The 22,552-nt window shown below is 34.6% G+C and overlaps 1 protein-coding gene across 3 annotated transcripts in view; it reads right to left on the minus strand.

The window, feature by feature from the left end:
• Positions 1 to 22,552, minus strand: part of LOC124166576 (ryanodine receptor) — a 149,556-nt gene that overhangs the window by 27,492 nt on the left and 99,512 nt on the right. For all 3 annotated transcript variants that reach the window (XM_046544142.1, XM_046544140.1, XM_046544141.1), the window contains 12 exons: positions 22,000 to 22,290; positions 21,043 to 21,297; positions 14,310 to 14,422; positions 11,385 to 11,478; positions 6,852 to 7,021; positions 5,994 to 6,063; positions 3,974 to 4,153; positions 3,508 to 3,584; positions 2,653 to 2,807; positions 2,049 to 2,137; positions 756 to 925; positions 515 to 660 (listed from right to left, as the gene is read on the minus strand). In XM_046544142.1, the coding sequence (XP_046400098.1) occupies positions 515 to 660; positions 756 to 925; positions 2,049 to 2,137; positions 2,653 to 2,807; positions 3,508 to 3,584; positions 3,974 to 4,153; positions 5,994 to 6,063; positions 6,852 to 7,021; positions 11,385 to 11,478; positions 14,310 to 14,422; positions 21,043 to 21,297; positions 22,000 to 22,290 (1,810 nt within the window). The remainder of the gene's footprint in view (positions 1 to 514; positions 661 to 755; positions 926 to 2,048; positions 2,138 to 2,652; positions 2,808 to 3,507; positions 3,585 to 3,973; positions 4,154 to 5,993; positions 6,064 to 6,851; positions 7,022 to 11,384; positions 11,479 to 14,309; positions 14,423 to 21,042; positions 21,298 to 21,999; positions 22,291 to 22,552) is intronic.

Below are 22,552 nucleotides of genomic sequence, written 5' to 3' on the forward strand. Positions count from 1 at the left end.
TTTAATCACCCCGTACCTCAGGAGAGGGAGGAATGAATAGGGATAAATAAGAAAGGTGCTGCTTCAATTAACAGCCTAATGGTGACCCTTAAGGGTAGAGAGAGAACGTGAGCTACCGTAGGGGGACACCAGCTCAGTGAAACAGGATTTTAAGTCTCTTGAGAAAGGTAATGATTATTAAAAGGTAAAACTAATAATTAATGTTGATGCGTAATTTTCCGCGGCATTGTCTAGATGATGTCTCCATGTTTCTGGGTTTCGCCGCATGGATTTTCTTTGTGACGACAGTTTCTCTGGTGTTCCGGAAATCGACCTGAAGACGCCGGTTGGAATACCGGAGAAACTGTCGTCACAAAGAAAATCCACGTGGCGAAACCCAGAAACATGTGGACATCAACTAATAATTAATATTGCCAGAGGCACATCAATTTAGGAAAATGGATTTCTGTGGCAACCTTGAAAATATCAAAATACCATTTGAATCAATGTTGACTTTAACAAGAGAAAGCCTCACCTTCAAGCATAGACAGCATCATGGTGATCATATCCTTCTGCAGGTTAAGCAATTCTTTCAGGAGATCAACTTGGCTGGAGTGCTTCGACAGTTTATCCTGCATGTGCGAAAATAAAAACAGGAAACCACCAACAGCATCCCACAACCTAAATTAACAGGAAAAATGCAAGTTTGTGTTCAAGTCACTTGGCCAATTACTAAACAGTTTTATGAGCTATATTATAAAAGAGCATTGAAATACCTGGAATGAGCCAAGGCCTGCTGGTTCTGAGTGCAAGGACCTTGAATGACTTCAGTGAGGGTATTGAAGACCTGGCTAGCGACACCGATTGCTTTGAAGAAATTGGCTTTACCAGCAGGATCAATGAGTTCCTTACTAGAATAATGCCAGTAAAAGTCCATGATAGACTCCTGCAATAGGATTGAATTAAAATGTTCAGTCTTAAGAGTGCTTCAAAATGAATCCTGGAAAGTAAAACATACTGAAAGAAAAACTGAAGTAACACAGACTACATTAAGTCTCTTGGTGAAATATGACCAGAATTTTTTTTCATGAAAGACAAAGTGAAATACAAGCTTTGACAAATTAGCCTCACAATCAAAGGCTATGAACCTCATCATCACAAAGATCATTTAATGTCAAATTTAGCGATTGAAGAAATTAGAATAAAAACCAAAAAAAGGTTTAAATACTCAATTGGTGCTTCAACCTAAAACTTGGCTGGGATAGGTATATTTAAAGTACATTTGTTAAAATTGCTTTTACTCAAAGAAAAGTTTATTTAGCAAAAAAAATATGAGGCCAAATTTTGCTAAAATTCTAAAAAAAATAGTTTAAGAGGCTGAAAATCAGTGGAAATAGTCTTTGAGTATACAAGAGGAAAATCCCACAAGTCCTTAAAAATCCTGCTTGAAAAATAAGTAGGAGTGATAGACACATCAGATTTTCTGAGGTGTTTGCTTGAGTATAGATATAACAATGGCAATACATCAGAATACAGTTATTATGGTAATAATACTTTTAAGATGCTAAAGAAACGTTTCAACAGGGAAGCCCCTGACATCACCAAACCAGTCAAAGCTATTTTTGACCTTTTTCATTAATCACATTGAAAAAAGTGTCCAAATAATAGTTTTAGAACACATTAAATCCACAAACAGGGGCAAATAATACTTCTCTAACCCAAAAAATGTGCTTTTGAGAGCATGTATGTGTAACCCTGTATGCTAAGTAAAGCAGAGGACTGATGGTTGCCTGAAAAGCCTTAAAGCATGATTTTTGGATCATTACTCCAGTATTATCAGTTTATAAAACCCTGAGTAGAAGCCATGATCCCGGGAAAGACCTTGAGTGACCTGTAAATTGTTGGAAAATATCTTACAAAGTTTAAAGGGGTTTTCTCACAGATCGTGTACCTCCTCTATGAACAATAGATATGTTTTCCATAGAAACTATTTAGCTAACTTTAAATCATTTCCAACATTTTCGATCATTATTACATTCAAGTACAAAACCAAAGATGAGGACAATTACCTGTAGCCGAAGGAGATAATCAACAGTACAGATGACCACGTTAACGGTGGTTGTGTTACCAGCTTGAGTCCTGAGGTAGTTCTGCCACTCTGAAAAATTAGAGATATTACCATTAATAACATATCTTGAATTTACATCCGAATCTGTATTTGAATTATTCCTATTATTTGAATAAGAAAGTTAAGATTTTCCTATCAAGGGCTCTATAAATTCTACGCTTAAATATAATGCTGCTGCTGCTGCTAAATAATATAAACACACTTGACGTCTTTTAAAGCTCAGATTAATAGAGGAAATTCAATTTGTGAGCATCTTTTATTTAACACTTAAACTATGGAGAGACATGACCAATCTTCCACCAATGGCAAAATACATCAATCAATATTCACATTCATTTTCACCGCAACTGGTGTAACATAAATTTTAGGAGGAAAAATTGATTGAAAATAAAAACTATGAGTTACTATCCACACTTCAAGCATCATTTAAAATAAATATAGAAAAACAAAAAACAGTTTGAGGTTGAAAAGAATTTAAAAATCCACAGTGAGGGGGAGAATTACTTAAAACACAGCGTGTATTACATCACTTTTTTCCGTCTTACCTAAATTGTGACCTTCACAGGTCAGCTGGATGAAACGGAATAAAGCACATGTGAACTCAGCATCATGCATATTTTTTTCTCCTGCCGCTCCATCTGATCCAACACCCAAACCTTCAGCTTTTGTGTTCCTTTCAAATGCATCCAAATCTAATACACTGGAAGCAGCAAATGAAAAAAATCAGTTTTATTAAAGAATGAGGCAGAATGTCATGACATTCAGAAAAATTAATGATTCACACAAACATATGCATCAGGACCAGCAACAGGAATTTAAAAAATTGGATGGAGCTACTAATTGACCTAAATGAAATTTAGAATTGCAGCTAGAGATGACGAATCATCTATTGACTTTTGGATGTGGCTATTAATTTTCTGGGAATCATCAACATTCAATGGTATAGACTTCTACTGTAATTACAGCAATCGCAGTAGCATTGTGATGTTAGAATGCATATATTATCTGCAGCCCACTAACAGTGACTCATAATTTCAAGAGTTGTTAACACTTTTTTTTTAGATTTTTTAGATTAGAAGAAATTTTAAAGATAATTATTCTCCTGAGCTGGAAAATAATATAAATCTCATCCAAAGCAAAGAGGTACTTAGCTATTTTTAAAATGTCTTACATTTTTGAGTATCTAGCATGAATCTGTAAAATATTAACTGTGAAGAAAAACTTATTGACCTCACTTTAACGTGAAGTACACCAATAATTCGTAATTTATTACTTCGACATTTCGAGAAATATCAAAGTTCTATGATGATTAGTAATTGCTACAATAATACAAATTGATACATGATGTATCCACAAATAATTAAATAAGGCTATGAAAGATTGAGCAGTATAAAATTTACCTGCAAGAATTCATCAGACCAGCAATAGATGTAAAGAAGCCAACATCCTTCTTCTCCTTAAGATGATTCAGCATACCCTGAAATAGATTAAGAAAAAATAATACAACACTATAATTAACGCACATGAATGATCCAGATCATAGTCAATGAATATGAGAACTGTTCTTACAAAATGAATTAATAATATTTTCAAAGTCAGTATTTCATAACTTGAAGGAATTAGAGGATAAATGACAAATTGCAAAAGTATGAAACCACTTTGACAATAACAAAATATGGTGCACTTAAATTACATATGATTGTTCAGAAATATTGGATGATTCAATGCAATAGTAACTAAATAATTCAATTATCTAAACCAATAGGTTTTGTCTACAAACAGATGTCTTGATTGCATGATATTATCCCAAGTGATCAATAAAAAATACTTCTGCCATAAACTCTAAATTTCAGAATAAAAACTTACCATCTGAATGTCAGAGTTGCCCCCTCTTAATATGGAAATGCCAAGCTGCAACGTTTTCATCACCATTTCCGATGGAACACCTTTACAGGCAGATATGTGCAAGAGAACCATTTCAGCCACCCCTCTGTTTGCCAACCTTGCTTGATGGAACAGCAACTTTTGCTTCTCCATTTCTTGTTCCTAAAATTTCCAATAGTTGTTTATTTTCAAATTAGAAGAATATACCATAATTACTGGAATTCTTAAAAGATTTTGATTTTAAATACCTTAAGTAATTTCAATACATAAAATTAAGACGTTATTTAAATGAGGATTGACTTCATCCAGAAAGTTAAAAACTGGAAAGTCATTCGATCATTAAAGGATAAGCGTCACCTTCAGTACTTGACTTTATTTTTTATTTAAGAAATCACTAATTTACGAGCAATAAAAAATTGCAGAAAGAAAATAATTATTATTATGGTAGCAAAATAGTCAATTCATATTGTAAAATCGCTAAGGCTACAATAATATGAAAACATTAAGAAGCAACAAGAAAGCTTGACAGTACATACCACTAATTTCTCCATTGTTCTCTTTGGGAATTAAGGAAAAATCAATCATTAGCAAATTTGAATAATAATTAGCAAACAATTATGGTGTTATCAAAAATCCTACACTAAACTACGATGATACATGCATTAGTTTTGAAAAAATCTCAATAGTTATTAAGTTGTCACAATACTACTCCAAGGAATACAAATGCTCACTCAAACTAATCACAAAAAAAATTCAAGCCATGGCAAGACTATGAATGTGGAGATCACAAAATGAAATATCTCTGATAAGTAATCATAAAAAAAATTCATACAATTCTTCACTATATGTCGAAGTTCTAAACATTCTTCCTGATTTTAAAAAGAATTTTTGTTTATTTAACCCCCTTTAATCAAAATTTATGCAAGAAAGGATTACTTTCGTGGAAATTAATGGATGCATACTGAGTAAATTTGAATCATTTCAATTTCAGTTGGTTGAAATATGCCAAAATAAATACTATTAGCTCCAAACTGCTGATATTAAGTGGCACAGAGGTTTCTTAGATCCCAGTGTTATTGGTTAGGGTTATTTATTACAAAATTATTTTAAAGATGAGTCCTTGAGATGGTGAGAAGTCCATGAACTATGCCATGCAGGGATGAAAACCTCAGATTTCTAGAAAGACTGTGATGCAGCGGTGTTATACAGTGTCCGCAAATGAAACAGGAGGATTAAATAAAGAAATTGGTTGTTGAAAAAAATATTTTTAAATTTTTTCCTACTAATTAAATGAATGTACAGAAAAAGCCCTTTTGTGTAAAAATGAGAAAAAAAATTTTCTGAAAACAATATCCAATAAATGTCCACCATTGTAGTTACAGCATTCTTGCAGCCTGGCTAGAAAATTTTGCACAGCCTCTCGTAACATGTTGACAGGTTTTTCTGCTATCTCGTCTGCAAGTCTTTGTTTGAGAGCTTGGATGGTTGTGGGTGGATCAGTTTGAGAAACTTTCAGAACAGACCAGTCAAATGGAATGTTAAAATGGCAAATAGGTCATCACGTTTGCACAAAGCTTTCATCATTTAGATTAAATGCTCAGCATGTGAAGCCACGATGCTCTCCAGTCTAACGATCCATGGCAACTGAAATGGCAGACTGTATGATTTGCAGTAGGTTAGACTTTTGGGTTCCATCCGCATTGTCGTTTTGATGGTGATGTTTCGAGGACACCTACAGCGCAGTACGTGAAATGTTGCCATCAAAATGACAACGTGGACAGAACCCAGAAGTATACCCTATTGCGAACCTAAACACCACAAAAACCTCATCAGAGACTGTACAATTGGTAACACATCAGTAGCCTTCCCCCACTACTTCCCAACTCAGTCTTAAAGCCACCTTCAATTGTCTGGTTTTACTAGCGGACCCTGTATCTCATATGTATTACGAGCTCACACAAAATTGAAAACTAAGTCATGATAAGTCAGGTAAATATCTCACATGGATGGAGGCACCACCTTCCTCTTCACCCCCTTCTTCATCACCTTCTTCCTCTTCTTCACCACAGGATCTACAAGGCAAGTTTTTTTACATTAGTAAGGACCCAGAAATGTATTACATAAACTTGAGGGAAAGCGGGGCAATAATCACATCACCAGTGGTGCAAAAATGAAAATTTCATGAGCTGGCAGCATAAAACATACTTGCATTTTCCTCATTTTAAAATAACAATGAATAGTAAAAGTGAAATGACTGATTTATATCACTTAGTTTATCTAAAAATCATTGATAGTTAAAAAAACTTAGTTATGCCTAAAATAAGCCATCACAAACAAGGCTGTAGTGAGGCCAAAAGTTCAAACCCTCCGAAATGTTGAGAAGAGAGTTTTAGGTAAACCCCCGCCAAAAGAACCACTTAAAATTTTGCAAACAAAAACTTATTCCTCAGAAGAATTCATGGAAAATTTAAACGACGTATGGCTAAAAAAAACATCAAAATAACAACTTTCTTCCCTCAAAAAAAAATTGCAAAAACCTAGAAGCAAAATTTTGGTGTCCCACAGGGTTCAATTTGAGGTCTCAAATTTTTTTTGCCTTGTTTGAAATCAGTTTTTCTTCACAGAGCCAGGTTTCTTTTTAAAAAGTAAAGCTTTTTCCGATCCGCCCTAGTTTTCATCCTTCACCCATCCTTTCACCCGATACAGCAAATGAACACCAAGATAATGAGAGCACTTGTTATTGTAAGCTACCACTCTATAATTTTAGTTGTGTATTGTTAACTGTAGTTATAAGCAATTAGTCCTTATTGTTTTTATTTGGCCACCCTATTAAGGTATCAATAATGTTATTATTACTTACTTAGCCACAATCTCAGCATAAGACATGTATAGAGGGTCCTCCTGAAGTGCACCACTCCTCTCTGTCATGGCACCACGGCAAAAAGTAGTGACCAGCTGAGTCAAAGGATCAGGTTTCCCTTCTTCTTCTTCTGCATCCTTTTTCTTCAACTCAGCATCTTCAAATGATTGCTGCAAAAATTAACATTTAACTCTTAAATAAGTTTTCCATATGCAAAGCTCACAAAAATAATCCTAATACAGTGGCACCTTGATCTATCATTTTTTAAGGGGATGGACGAAAAAAATCGATGAATGCGGGAAAACGATCAATGCAGGAATATTTGACTGAGTTGCCTATGCAGCAGGAAACGCAGGCTTTTGGCGCGTATTTGTGATATTCTTTTAAGGGTTCATGCAGGAACTAAGCTGTTCACAGGAATATTTGAATTTTATAGAAAAATTTAAGGGGTATTGTTCATTCGACTAATATCTCTTTCCAATAACCAAGGGGAACACGTCACCTTGCTAAAAAATGTTGGCATGTCGTCTCGGCATTTACCTAAGCACTGTAGGCAATATTTCTGTCAAAGTAAGAATAGATTAGACTTAGATAGAGTAAAAACATTGAATTTTTTCAAACGATACCTCCGAATGAAAAATCACGTGGATATGATGTGAAATTTAGCAGTACACTCTGGAAAAGAAATCGATGCAACTGAAAAACAGCTTACAAGGAGACTTTGCCTAACTGATGTCAAGAAAGAAGATGAAACCTTTTTTATTTGAAAGTAGACACTTAGATAGGAATACAGTTGAAGGGTTTTGTCCAAATACGCCCGGGTTTAAGAGAAAAAAGCATTTTAAAATTGAAAAATATGGTCACGTTGAATTTAATTTTTAAAATTTCGCTCATTGTTCAAAAGCGATTTGGCCGAGTGGTAGCGTACCGCGCTTCTGATGTGAAAGACAATGGTTCGAGACTCGGTGAGAGTAAATTTTTTCCAGTCTGCCACCTCCTCCATTTTTTGTAATCCGTTCCATCCTCTTCTAATTTGTTCATTTAGGACGTTTTGCATTTTTTTTCACTTGACTTTTGTTTGAGAATAAGCCCTAAACTGACATTTTTGTCGCTAGCTAACCCTTACTTCGAATTATTCTTTCCGTGCCAAGATTCATGAAAGCAGGAGTGGTAAAACTGTGGTGCTGGCTTCGAAGTGAAGGAAACTCATTTCCAAAGCAAAAGATTTTCAACATATTGTCTCCGGAGAGTCTCCCAGGTTCCTGCTGTTGTAGTATTTAGAATATACAACAATTTTCACTCGTCTACCTGTATGATCAATTTGAGGTATTCCAAGTGCTAAACGTCGCTATTGCTCTTCTGACTGTTGTTGCTCTCCTGTAATCTATTTTTTTACCTTGGTAATCGTCAGGAAATACCCTTATAACTTAATTTATTATGCTGAATAACTTTTGCCGCATGTATTTCGTTGCCAAGAACCTATTCAAGCGAATTCGATTTACCGGAGATACCGAGTTCAAAGTTAAAAGGCTAAAATTTTTGTGTAGAATAGGATTTTGGAAAGGAAGGAAGAAATTTTGTCCTCAACACGTGAATAGTTGAAGGGCTAGACGATTAGAACGAAGTTTTTTCAACACATAGTAACCTGGATAGGAGGTTGAAGTACCATCTATATTTTTCGTTGGAATAGTAAGTCTCCATAAAGCCATTTTTGGGCACCCTGCTGACCATTATTCCCTACTCATCTTGCCCTAACCGATCGATGTGCGAGGAATGCTTTCCTCCCACAAACTTACTCTCCTCTCATTGTCAGAGTCCTTATTTCCGCGTATTTAGGTGCCTAGAGATTATAAACAAGCTGTATAAGCTGGGGAACGAATTGTCGTTACATGTGAACTTTTAATTACCTGGAATATACTACTCGGCCAACTAAAAATTGGTTCATGGCCTGAACCTGTTGAGGTCGATGTCGATATGATAGTACTGTTTTTAGTTTGGCTTGTCGGCTCGTCCCTTCCCTTTTCTTTTTTCATGGCCTCGCCAGACTCCTATTTTCCTACACTTCTTTTGCTTTTTCCCGTAGCACGATATTATTCGGTTTTCTCTTGCTTTCATTAGATCTTATGCCCACGAGAAATCTCTGTCGCGTAAAGGACCATGAATTGGAGGATATACCTCCATAATATAAAGCACAAATATATAAAATTGAATAATCTGCAATTGCCACTGCCTTCTCCAGTTTTTCATTCTTCATTTATTACTTCGCCTCTTTACAGTAATTTGGATGATAATTGAAGTAAAACAAGAAAAGCAATTAATTGAAAAGCACCATGCTCTTTCTATAAAACTGCTTCCTGAGCATACGCCATTGTATTTCTTTATATCTTCAAGGAAACATATTCCCCTTAACTTTTTTAAACAATTCAATTCTCTACTAACTTCGAGGCATATCATGCATACCTCAGCATATCATTGAACGCTGGTTAGGACAACTGATGATGCACGATTGAATGGATTTTTATTCCATCCTCACGTGAGGAAATCTCTCTTTTCCCTTGAAGGAGGAAGGTGCAGTTCTGGTTTCGTGCAATAAACTGCTTTACTTTCCTGTAAAAATATACATCGCACGGTTGGCTTACGGATGTGCACTTCGGTGGTATAGTTTTTACGCTGTATATCGGTTCTCCTTCCTCGTCGATAAATAGTTCATCATAAATGGCACTATTTTTTTGTCCCCCACAAATCAATAAGCAATAAAAATGTATTGTTTTTAACACATGGCTGGAGAATATTTTTTTTTAATTTGAAATACAACCCAGTCGTAAGTTTTCCAGATTTAGAATACACAACAGAAACATTAAAAAATCCACTCTCCAGTTTCTTCGCTCACTTGCGGACCAAAATCACCTCCAGGTTCTGATAAGCACAATAAAAACTTTAGGAAGCAGCTTTCCTGCGCTGTATATGAGTGTATTACTTTGATCACGCTCCCAAGAGCAACCTGAACAATATTCTCTCTTTCTTGATGGCGTTCTCTTTATATCCACCTCTACGGACACCCGGTATGATCTGTATTAATTACGAAATCTATTACATTTGGAGATTGGGCTTTTTGTTTGCTTCTGAAACGTCATTGCCAATTGCAATATTTCTTCAGCACACGCTTGCTCGCCCGCTGATACGTATTTTGTTAATTTACGTTGCACGATTCGGTGTCTCTTCTTAAAAGATGCAACCCATGAAGCACCAGCAGGGAATTCAAATCCTGGAGATATGTGCTGAAATCACGTATAAATAGCATATCCTTGTAAAGTCCGAGTCATCAGCGGCTCATTGCTGTTCCTGGGTTCGACAAAGTGATCGTATACCCATCTGTCGATCATTTCAAGCTTGTCGAGTTTCGTTCCCCCTGATTTTATATCTTTCTCCCGTATGTAACCGGGGAAACTCTCCGGAGACAATATGTTGAAAATCTTTTGCTTTGGAAATGAGTTTCCTTCACTTCGAAGCCAGCACCACAGTTTTACCACTCCTGCTTTCATGAATCTTGGCACGGAAAGAATAATTCGAAGTAAGGGTTAGCTAGCGACAAAAATGTCAGTTTAGGGCTTATTCTCAAACAAAAGTCAAGTGAAAAAAAATGCAAAACGTCCTAAATGAACAAATTAGAAGAGGATGGAACGGATTACAAAAAATGGAGGAGGTGGCAGACTGGAAAAAATTTACTCTCACCGAGTCTCGAACCATTGTCTTTCACATCAGAAGCGCGGTACGCTACCACTCGGCCAAATCGCTTTTGAACAATGAGCGAAATTTTAAAAATTAAATTCAACGTGACCATATTTTTCAATTTTAAAATGCTTTTTTCTCTTAAACCCGGGCGTATTTGGACAAAACCCTTCAACTGTATTCCTATCTAAGTGTCTACTTTCAAATAAAAAAGGTTTCATCTTCTTTCTTGACATCAGTTAGGCAAAGTCTCCTTGTTAGCTCAAATTCAATACCTTATCTGCAGGAGCTTGCTGATATAGTTCTGCAGAAGAATGATAGATAGTGTCCAGTCCATGCTATTTTTTTATGAAAGCCCTGAAGCTGTGAAGCTTATTACGAGATCGGTCTGAAAAGTATCTGACCTGCATTCATATCGCCGCATTGGTGCTATTCTATGTCATTTGAGCAGTGGCATCATTAAAAGTAGTCCCCGTTAGATTGAACCACACACACCCTTACACATCTTATAGCAGTTCTCAAATGCAGACTTTGGAATGGCTTTCATCTCGAACAGAAAAAACACACTGGACATAAACACACGTTGCATATGTGGTTGATGGTGTCCGACCCATTACTAAATCATTCAGGGAGTCATGATAGACTAATGGTCACACTCATACCCCTTAGAGGCAGCTTGAACGATCTGGGGCAAAGACAAGAATGCAGGCCAGATACTTTTTGGACAAACCTCATATTTTGTTGATCCTGACTTATAATTTTTACTATAATATTGTTTCTAAAACTAGCCTTTACATTACTAACCGTAAGGTCCTCAATCATTATCTCTTGGCCAACATTCTCTTCCGAAAGCCACAGCTCATAATATGTTCGAAGGAAGATGTTAATTGCACGATGCCTGAAATAGATTGGAGGAATTGCATTATAAAAACAAGACTTGTTAAAATGTCTAAAATTATAAATTGCGAGGAGTCATCACACTGTGATCCATTATGACTAATGCAATGGTCTGCATAAGCAAACTGTACATTTATTTTCAATTGGCAGTCAATCAACATATGGTTGAAGTAAATTTAAGATGTATCAGATTTTATGCTCGAAAAAAATGACTACCTAATGAGAAACAAAGAATAAGCAAGCTTTACAAATTTCACATTAAGAGTCTTTAAAGCCAATTTATTCAGATGATAAGTCAATTACTGTATTTTCATTATCTACAGCAGCAAGACTTGAGAGTGAGAAAGGAATTCATACATAAGTAAAAGCTTTCAATTAAACAAATTATCACTCAGGATTAATTCAAATTATAGGAAAATAAAACATGGACTGAGCAGTCCATTACTTTTTCCAGCAAACCATCATGCTATCAACTATGATTAACAAGAAAATCACACAAAAAATTAGCAGTAGAGAAGTTAATTCTTAGAAGTCTACAAGAAGCCATACTATGCACAGCTTTGAGCTAGCTAGTTTTACCTGATTGCGTCTACTTCCCTGCCTTCTCATCAAATGCTTCAAAAAAACACTTTCAGGTCCAAATTCCTCAGCACTTCAATTGGCTGCCTACCATAACACAAATTTCTTATTAAATACAAAGGTTAATCATGTAAATTTAGTCCCAATGGAAGAGTTTTACAAACTCAATATCAATTGCTTGCCGTTTATTAAAATATTAAAAGAATGTGCGTGAAAATTTTCATGTATACATAAAAAATGTGAAATTTTAACCTGCCACTCAGCAGCCGCAAACAGATGATGAGAGACATTTTTATTTTCAAATCCCAGAAGAAATATTTGTCGAATGCCTGTGCTTAGGGCTTCAATCCTTATTGTCTTATTATAAAAATAGGTTTCATATTTGAAATAAGCTCCATGTATTGAATTGTCCCCTAAACTTTACCTCTTCAAAGAGTAGAGTGGTTCACTCCGAAGGCAAGCAATAGCTGCTCTTTTTCGAGCAGCAGAGAGAACCCTCTTCCAGCCAGATCGGGCTGGCGATGGGCGTCCTGCCTGCTGTTCCACCGATTCAATGCCATTGTTGGCCAGGGAATCATTCAGGTCGGTAGTTAAGTCACAAGAAAGGATGTTATGGGTGAAGTTAAAAACATGCTTATTAGCTGGTTATTTTGATAGTAGTAAAACTAAATTAAAATTTATAAATACAAACAATTGCATACTCCATGAATACAGAAATTATCATAATTTTGGACAATTATCTATCAAACTTACAAAATCACTAGCAAAACAAAGGCTTTTGAAGGAAATGAGAGCAAAATTAAATCAGAAATTAATAATGTCAGAAAACAAAAAATGCATTTCAAATAGTATTCATTAGGATTATCTCTTGAAATCCAATTAATTATTACTTATTTTGAGCAGATATCTGGAAACTACGTCAAGGATATATAAATGTTATTTCATGGTAGTTATGTATATTCATAAAGTTCCAAGCACAAATTTCTGAAAGGTTATCAACAATTTAAAATTGCTCCCTTGTTAAAATGTTAATGTTCACACATTCAAAAAATAAATCTTATGTTTATCATTAGTTCCTAATTACTCATTAAGACTTCCTAGAATAAAATTAAAAATAATGACCATCAGCCTGAACAACTTTAAGCACTGTCTGAGTTGACAACATAAAATTTTGGAACTATTTTAGCAAATACCATATGTAACCTTCAACAAACACTTAAATTCTCAAATCAAAAACATTAGCGGAACATTTCCCATCAATAATGGTTTCCTGCATATATTACATTGCATTGCATCATATATCACTTAAGTGAAAGAAAACCTTTTCATTTCCCTGAGCAGCCATGGAATCTTTGTACCTATAAATTCCCCTATGAAGAAGTAACATTGAAAGAAAGAGCAGAAAATTCTGAAGATTAAATGAGATGTGAATGAAAAAATATGCTAAAAGATTGATGAATTTAAGTGAGGTATTCACAAAGACTTGAAGCTTATAAAAATTAGGAGGAGTGGAAAAAGCATGTAGAAAGTGATTTAGTTCACTAGGATACAGCGCAAACATCAAGACAGTTCATGGCGATCTGAAATAATTGGAAGCAAAAACGTTCCAAATCAGGGGGAACAAAATTAACGTGATGCCACATAAGATGCTTCCAAACTGTGCAGAAATACTCGAGGTGAAGAACAACCATCTCTATTGCCATGCCAGTGTGTTAATATCATCAAAATCAAGTGATCATTTTAATTAAATACACCTACACATGCAGACAATGAAAGTGAAGTCAGTGACATGAAATTCCAATATCAGTATTCATTTTAATCCATGAGAAAGCATTGGTTTTTCTTCTAATTTTAAGAAGTAAACTCACCTTATTGAATAAAAGTTGCGCTAAAAAAACCATATGCATTTAGGGATAAAATTAATGTTGAATAATAAGGTCACCTTCCCTACCAACTAAATGTCGTGGACAGCCTAATCTCTTCACCACCGTGTGTTCTAATGATGATTTGAATTGTGTGTCTAAGTAAAGCAAAGCAAGAACAAAAACTTCACATTGGAAAAACACCCATGTGAAAATCATGTCACTTACAACTTTCCGCCACAGTCACTACATGTTGCATGAACATAATTTACAGGGTTGTGCACATAGGGTTGTGTTACTACCCATGGATTACAAGGATTAGGTTGCAGTCGAAGGTAGAGAAGAGAATTGTATGATAGCTAAATTCCACACTTTTTTTCTCATCTAATACCTTGGAAGAGAATGCAGTGACGTTTGGCGGAAACAGGCGATCACAGCTCGCTTCCTCTGCGTGGAAACAACTGAGCGATAGCTTCCCTTACTTTGCTGTTGAGGGTGGTCAATCTATTCAGAAATAAACAAAACTATAATTTACAACAGCTATAAAAATAAAAACAAACAAATAAAAATGAGGAATCATACAAGTGCAGAATTTACGAAGCTAAAAAGAAATAATATGGAAATTGGGACTCTCTAGTCCCTTCACAGATAACTTGAGGAATAGGAGGGTAATTATTTTTATAGTACACCAAGCATATAAAGGGATTGAGAATTAGCTAGCTAAGCACAAAAACTTAAATGCTTAGGATCATTGAAAAAAAATACATTTTGTATAATAAAAAAGGAGATTCATTTTCAGTGAATTTATGGAATAGTATGGTTGGAATTTATTTGGATGACTAGAGTGACTAATAGTCAATGACACATGTCAGTTGATTTTTCATCAAGAATATTTCCAGGACAAATCGAGCAAAATATATGTATAAAAGGACATTAAAAACAAATATGAGCAAAGAGAGAAGAACAATTATCTAATCACATGAAACAATGACTTTAACCATCCAAATAATAAGAATTGCCAGCAGAAAACATAATTAAAGAAACACTGAAAATGGGGTTTTAAATGCTGTATTTGGTTAAATTAGATAATTTAACTGTTGCAATTAGTACCTTAATTCATAATAAAAAGGGGTTAGTCAGACTCCTGGTGCATGCCTCAATTTAACTTTTCCATTTTTTGAGCATACAGATGTAATTTATTAACATTAACCATATAAGTGTGCATTAGATATTCACCGGCAATAATTGTGCTAACACTGAATTAAAAAATATTTTTAATCTATGCTGGTTTTTAACAGGGACATTCTAACCCAAACACAAAAAAAACACTGAATGGCATCCACTAACATGGGCCTACTTCATTGTATGAGATAAAATATCTAAAAAAATTGGGAAAAAAGAAAGAGAAGATTCAAATGATGGTAGGGAAATTACCGTACTTGCATGAAAATAAGACGACCCCAATTTTTGGAATTTCACTAAGGAAAACTTAGAATTTTGAAAAATAATTACTGATTATCTCTGAATATAGTTCCTTCTGTTTTCCTCCAAATCTCTGGAAGATAAATAATACGGTGTCTTATATCTCAGCTTTCCTTTGTTTTTTTTTTGTTTTTTTTAAGGAAGCCATGCCTATTTGGAGCAGAAGTACCTACATGAGTGACTTGTTGGTCAATCTGAATATCAATGTTGAGGTATTTACTACAGCTGGTGGACATGATTATAAGCTATTCTGTGGTTTTCAAATAATAATTAATATATTTCTCTACTTGAATGGAAACCATTTCTGACATTTTCATTTTGAAAACCAATGATTTCGAAGGAATGCTTGCAAGAGTTTGAAGCATGGGTGTTGCCAATATGACAATTCTTTTGCTTCAGTAAAATAAGAATTTCTATTCAGGAAGTACTTTGCTCAATAAACTTTTGGAACCACTTCCACACACCAGAATTGTAAAATTAACGCTGACAGTCATGTCAAAAGCATCATTTCCTTTTTATAACTAATCTAAATCCCTTGTCTCGTCGAATTTCCCCCTGAATCAGACTATATTATAAATTTAAGGAGTTATAGTTTCTGGTCTACTTTTGCTATTATACTGAAACTTAAGACTGATGTCCTTCTAAAGCAAGATTATTTATGAGAAGACAAGGCTCATATTTCAGGCTAAACATTGATCGCTTAGTGAATCATCTCTTATTTAACCAGATAGTTCTCAATTCATTCTGCAATGTTCGTTTTCATGTGTAATAATTTGTTTAATAGCAGAATAATTATGAGTAGTACACTCACAGAATAGTAGTATGTACACTCACAGAAAAGCAATTGCTAATTTAAAATAAATACATATGAAACACCTCAGTGTTTAAGCAAGTTTCTAGCCTCAAGAGCCCTGGGAGAATAAGACAAAATGCACTTTTCTGAAATCTTTCATCGCCGAGAAAAGTTATGGCTTGCCAATATCTGGTGGTATCATGGTCAAAAGAAGTAATGGAATTGAGATTTCAAAATTTTTTTTATCCCTATGAAATCACGAAAGGTAGCACTGAGAAAATCAAAGAATGAGTGCTTTTCTTAGCCAAGCCCACGGTGAAGCAGGAAAACTTGCCGATATGATGAAAGTACACCCAACATCTGATCGATCGGCGCTAGCCAAATCTTTGCCAACTGCCAAAAAACGTTTTTTCTTCAAACATAAACATGAAATTAAATATTGATGTGGCCATTATTGTAAGCTGTTCATTGCAAAGCTATCTGGTAGCAAACTCAAGTATCCCTAATTTAGATTATAGAGATTGCAAAAAATTATGCAACACGCAATTGATAATATCGCCTGCAATTGAAGTAAAAAATTTTGTACCCAACTGTATGATGAGCCCTCTTTTTGTCCGGAGTATGGGGGAAAAAAATTGGTCTTAGATTCGTGCAAATACGATATTCCTAATAAGAGGAGAGACAAGAAAGACAACCAGCACATAAACAGAAAATTCTTGAAAAGCAGGCCATTTCTTGATCTGGCAAGCATTATATACAACATTTATTATAAGAGAGTACGTCCACTGGCACCTATTTCACTACTGTTGTGTACGAGTGTGTTTTACATTCTCATACAGCACCTCCTCTTCTAATTCGGTATCATATGTTTTACAGGTTGACTAGGTGTTAAATGCCAATTGCAACTGCAAAAAGATTACATTAGCAGATGAGCTTAGGAAGATAGGAGCGCATCTAAATCATAACATAACTTTCACATGGTTTTGAATATACCAACATAGTTCTAAGCTATAGTTTATCAACTAAACATTTTTAAAATAGTTAAAAAGATGCAAGTACTCATACACGTTAAAGCTAATTACTAACCCTAAAATCTATTTCCTCCTATCTAAGGTTATTTTAAAATAATAATCATTAGCCTTAACTGCCAAGTAAGTTGCCATAATTTCATGTCTTGGAAATTTACATGCCCAAAGTTCTCATTCAAAGCTCAAAATATAAAATGACATTTTGGTATCATAAGAATGTCATATTTGCGTATAAAAAATATCAAAAGTATAATTAAAATAAAAAAGGATATTAAAAATCAAGGCACATGACTAGAAGAGAATTTAGTGGGTTAATAATATAATATATATATATATATATATATACACACGTTTGAAATAAACTCACACGAGCATTATAAATAATGTAAAGGAACTTCTTCTTGCCCTAGGGTGGGCACACAAAAAAACTTAGAAATTGACAGAAAAACGAAAAATAAAATAATATATATATATATATATATATTCCTAACTGATGGCTACTTGATTTGAAATCCTATAGAGTGGCAGTGCATGTTCCCCTCAAGATGAGATACAAATGCACTGAATAATAAAAAAAGCACAGAACTTTCTCACAGGTTCCTATAATATCATTCTTCTAAGCTTGCTGAGGAAAATGAATGCACGTGTAAGAAAATGCATGTAGTTCAGAAAAACCCAAATTAAGGAGGCAACCTAATAGAAAAAATTTCATTTATACATCTTATAGCACACAGATTCCTACATAATATGCAGCCTACATAACTACCTTAAGATATGTATTGAGAGAAAAGACTCAAAGAGGCTTAATTTTACCCAAGGGTTAGGATCTAATGCTTGGCTAGAATAATTTAAAATTTACCACTAAAAAGCCTGTCTAACTCTCATTGCTATGCTGATACTGTTAATATTTTCCCAACATTAGTTACATCTACCTTGCACTCATTATTGGCATCTTCACTGCCATCATTGTCAGAAAAAAAATATTTTTCAAAGATTTCTTTCCTCCTACCAACACATATGCAGATTCATAAGTTGAAGTGTAGTGAAGCAGTATATAGAGATGCTCTCAAGTCCATAACCCAATTGCATGTTAAAAATAATTAAAGGAATTGGATATGCAAAAGGCCTCTACAATTGGTGTATTAATGCTTGTAACACACAGAGCCACTTTGCTTGAGTAGATAGACTGTCCTAAAAATAAATCTATGCCATCTACAGTCTTCATCTTGCAAGAATATATTGAGTATGGCTTTACTGATACATACTGGAACTTTGAAAATTAGCGAGGAAGTTGATGCAAATCCTCTAAAAACAGATGAGAAATGTATTGTTGTGGGGTACAGGTCCAGACACACAGTTCATTAAAGATAGTATGAAAAGGGATCATTAATGAAAAATGAAAATGAATGAATCAATTGATGAACAAAAATGCATTTTTATGGTGAATACTGAATTATGGGCAAATGGGAAATGTCAGAATAAAATGTAAAATGACACTTCACACACAGATATATATACGATGAAAAAGAATAGGGGTCCATTGTGATTAACTCATGGAAAATAATTGAACAAGAATACAGTATACCTACATTGGTCTCCCATGAAGCTGTCTTAATATTTTTATGCTCCTCTATCACTCATTAAGTTATACGTACGTAATATTTATGGCACAAAAAATGAAATTCAAAGCCAAAGGTACTACATATTAGGCAAATTATCAGAAGCATCTCTCATGCTCATATGCCAAGTCATGCCTAAAGTATACTGGTAAGCTTATTATGTCAAAGTTATCAGTAATGATAAAAATTAAAAGACTAAAACATTGGGGGTGGCAATCGATAACTGTACTCCAGGAATTACCTATTTATGACTGAATCTAAGTTAGGAGGGGAATAATTCTCTTATCCAGACTAATGAATACTTATAAAGACAAAAGTCAAGTTTGCAGAACAAAAATGGAGATAGTTTCCACTTTTAAAAAAAGATGAAAATAAAATAATGTCATGCAAATAGTACCACTTCATGATGATGGTGAGATGAACCTATATTTAAACTTGAACTCATTTAAGGACCAATAATACAGCACAAAAAGCTCATTGAATTATAAATGGGAAATATTTTATTGAGTCTCTCACCAAAAAAAGCCAATATCCTATTACATTATGAAAAATTTATAATACTCGAAAATAAAATCTGAACTATCACTTTTAAAAAGCAATTATATGTAATTTTGTAAAAAGAGACCATTAACCAGCATAAAACATGTGTATAAACATACTGAATCATCACAAAAATTCACACAAAACAGTCAAAAATCTTTGATAGAATGTAATTATGCTTGGAAGCATGTACGACATATATTATTTTGCCAGTGGATTTCTATATTTTATTTTTTTATATTATGAAACATGAATATACTTCATATCAAAGAATGGTTGACATTAAACGTTGAACATAAATGATGGTGTATAAAGTGAAAGGACGGTAGCCATTACAATTTTTCCAAAATGACACAAAACATTGACGTTTGCAAACATATAGCCAAGACGACTACTATAAAGCAACTATCCATGGATAGAGATAATATAATACTGAAGCCTCTTCAGGGACATAAAACACACAGTAGCTCACAATACATTGGTAACATAGAGGAATTTCAATACCAATGGAAAACTAATTTGTAAGTACATCATGGGAAATAAATAAGTGAAGCTAATTCTGATTTGAAAAATTATTACATGGCATGGGATTGCGCTTTAATTGCTTTAATGATGAGGATTGTTTTCAGGCTGATTAGCAAATAAGTGATGAAAAGGCAAATGTCAGGGAAATATGCTTAAGTATTCAAATGGCTGGCTGGATCATCTCATCGATACAAAAGTTCACTTCCCACACTCTACATTTAGTTGGATATAAACTTTTCTGGACTGAGTTCAGAAACTAGACAACTAATGCTAGCTTCAGTGATTATGAGTTACCTGTTTCTATGAAAATTAGCAGGAGCAGTAAAATGAGAAATTATCTAATAAAGGAATGTGCAGCAAATGCATGGAGTGAGAGTTCTACATTGGAATGACCATTTTAATTTTAATCGTAGCCCATATCTTGGTTATAAAGCTTTATAATTATTAATTGCCACAGTAATGGGATATCTTCCCTTCTTGCCATTTTATAGAAGAGTGAATAGGACTACTGAATCAGTACCACAACATATATTTATTTTTTTCCGTAAGTTAGAGCTGAAAAACAAAGAACCACACAAAACTACTATCCTAAATTGTCATCAAAACAGGATGAATAGAAGCCAGACTTCCACACCTATACTTATCAGAATCATTTTCTCCTTAACAGAAACTGTGCGCAGCAAATAATGGATAAATTCTAATTCATTGCAAAATACTTCACAGATGCAACCATTATAAATGCATCATTTCATTGGTCAAATAATATGTCAGCATTATCCAAGCTCACCTCTAGGATAGTATTGGAAATCAAGGGGAGCTATCATAAATTGAAGTTTGGAAGTGGCATATTAAACATAAATACAGAAGATAATTAGCAGTGCCCAGAAAGCTAATGGAAGCCAAAGCAATAAGCTCCAAAATTACAAATTTTTTTAAAGAAAATACAATTGGAGATCTTTGTAAAAATACATAATTAATGTTAGACTTTAATTTGATAAAATTACAAGACATAACCTACTTACATTCTTCAAAACAAGAGACTAACTCCCTCCATTATTCCACTGAAAACAACATTAAGTTAGTAAAATTTAATAACTTATGTGTCTAAAATGACATCAGGAGACCAATATTACTCACCATATGAAGGCCATATAGAACTTTAGCCATTGCCACAATTCTTTCAACAACCTCATCAATTTGCTGCTGGCCCTTGCCTTCCGATGATGCTACAGTAGTGGTCCCAGTATTAGATGTTGGTAGATCTGTACTCTTCTTTGATCCTAGTTTTGAATACAAATAGTGTTGCCACGACATCTCATCAGCTGGATCAAGTTTGTCAGGAAGGGTTAACTGAGTCTTGGCGAATTCCAAAATTTCATACTCAGCCATTTTCTGCAAAGAATGTATTAAAATTCATTCATAATAGCAGCCTATACAGAGTAAGCCATAATCACACTGCTTCCTTAGGCCAAAAAAATAAAGTATTTATACAAGGTCATGGCGGAAAGAGGCATTCCTCTTATACTGGGTTGGTATCAACAATATTTTTTACCAAAGTCACAACAAAAACCCCATCAAGTTGACTTTAACTTCTGAATACATGGAAGCAGACAGAATAATAATGGTTATTACAGATAAAATGGACTTCCACAGATATGAAGTAAATATTTTGGAAAGAAGTTGTGCAATTTTTCCCCCTGTAAGGAAGTATGGGGAGTGAAATCTTCAAGAACTCCATGGAAATTGTAGTAGTAGTGGAGTAAAAGATGATATTTGGTTGGTTTTTGGCTCACGGAAATTTTTTTTGTGGTTGGCAGCCTTTGAGTATGCTTTGAGAAGCCCTTTGAGGGGGCTTAGCTTGCTGGAGATCGCGATGTATACAAGGCATCTGGCAAGAGGATAAACTCGCGGCCAATAGGAAAAATTTTTAAAATTTAAAAGGAAGGACCACCCTAATGTGTAATATTCAAATGCCTGTGACTTATTCTGGGGTGTGATCTATCCTCACCTCTCCAAACCAACCTTTGGGTTGAATCACTGAATGAGTTAGAACAGAGACCAATGTGTTGATGGATGAGGGTTCATCAAACTTACCTTAAGGAACTTGTCTTTGCAGTGTTGTACCATCTCCTGTTCTCGCCCAGCGAATAAGTTCAGACCAACAGGTAACAGCCTCTTGAGGCAAGCCACCATTAAACTGGCCTGTACCTCCTTGTCCTTATCCCTTTTCTTATCCCTATGCTTCTTCTTCTTCTTACCACTACCTCCTGGAGCCCCAGCTTCTGTGGAGCTTGCTGTGCGCCTTGTGGCAGACGTGGGCATGATTAGAACCATATTATCTATTTCATTGACAGAGATGAAGTTTTGTTCTTCTCGCAAGAAGTACTGCAAGAAAAGAAAAAGAAGCAATTTGTAAGGAAAATAATTAAATGATAAATACTAATGGGGAGTACAGAACAAAGCACCAAAAATATTCAGTACCACGTAATGAAACTTGAGGAAGCACTTGACAAGATATTGCCAGTGACTACCACAAGGAAAGTGAGAAAAATATACAGTAACCTCCATATAATTTATTCAAAGGGACCAGAAAAATGGTGACTCAATTTTATGGCATCAAGATACCCATTCCTCGCTTAGCACAATT

Source organism: Ischnura elegans, chromosome 10, assembly GCF_921293095.1.
Source record: "Ischnura elegans chromosome 10, ioIscEleg1.1, whole genome shotgun sequence".
Taxonomy (NCBI): Eukaryota; Metazoa; Arthropoda; class Insecta; order Odonata; family Coenagrionidae; genus Ischnura; species Ischnura elegans.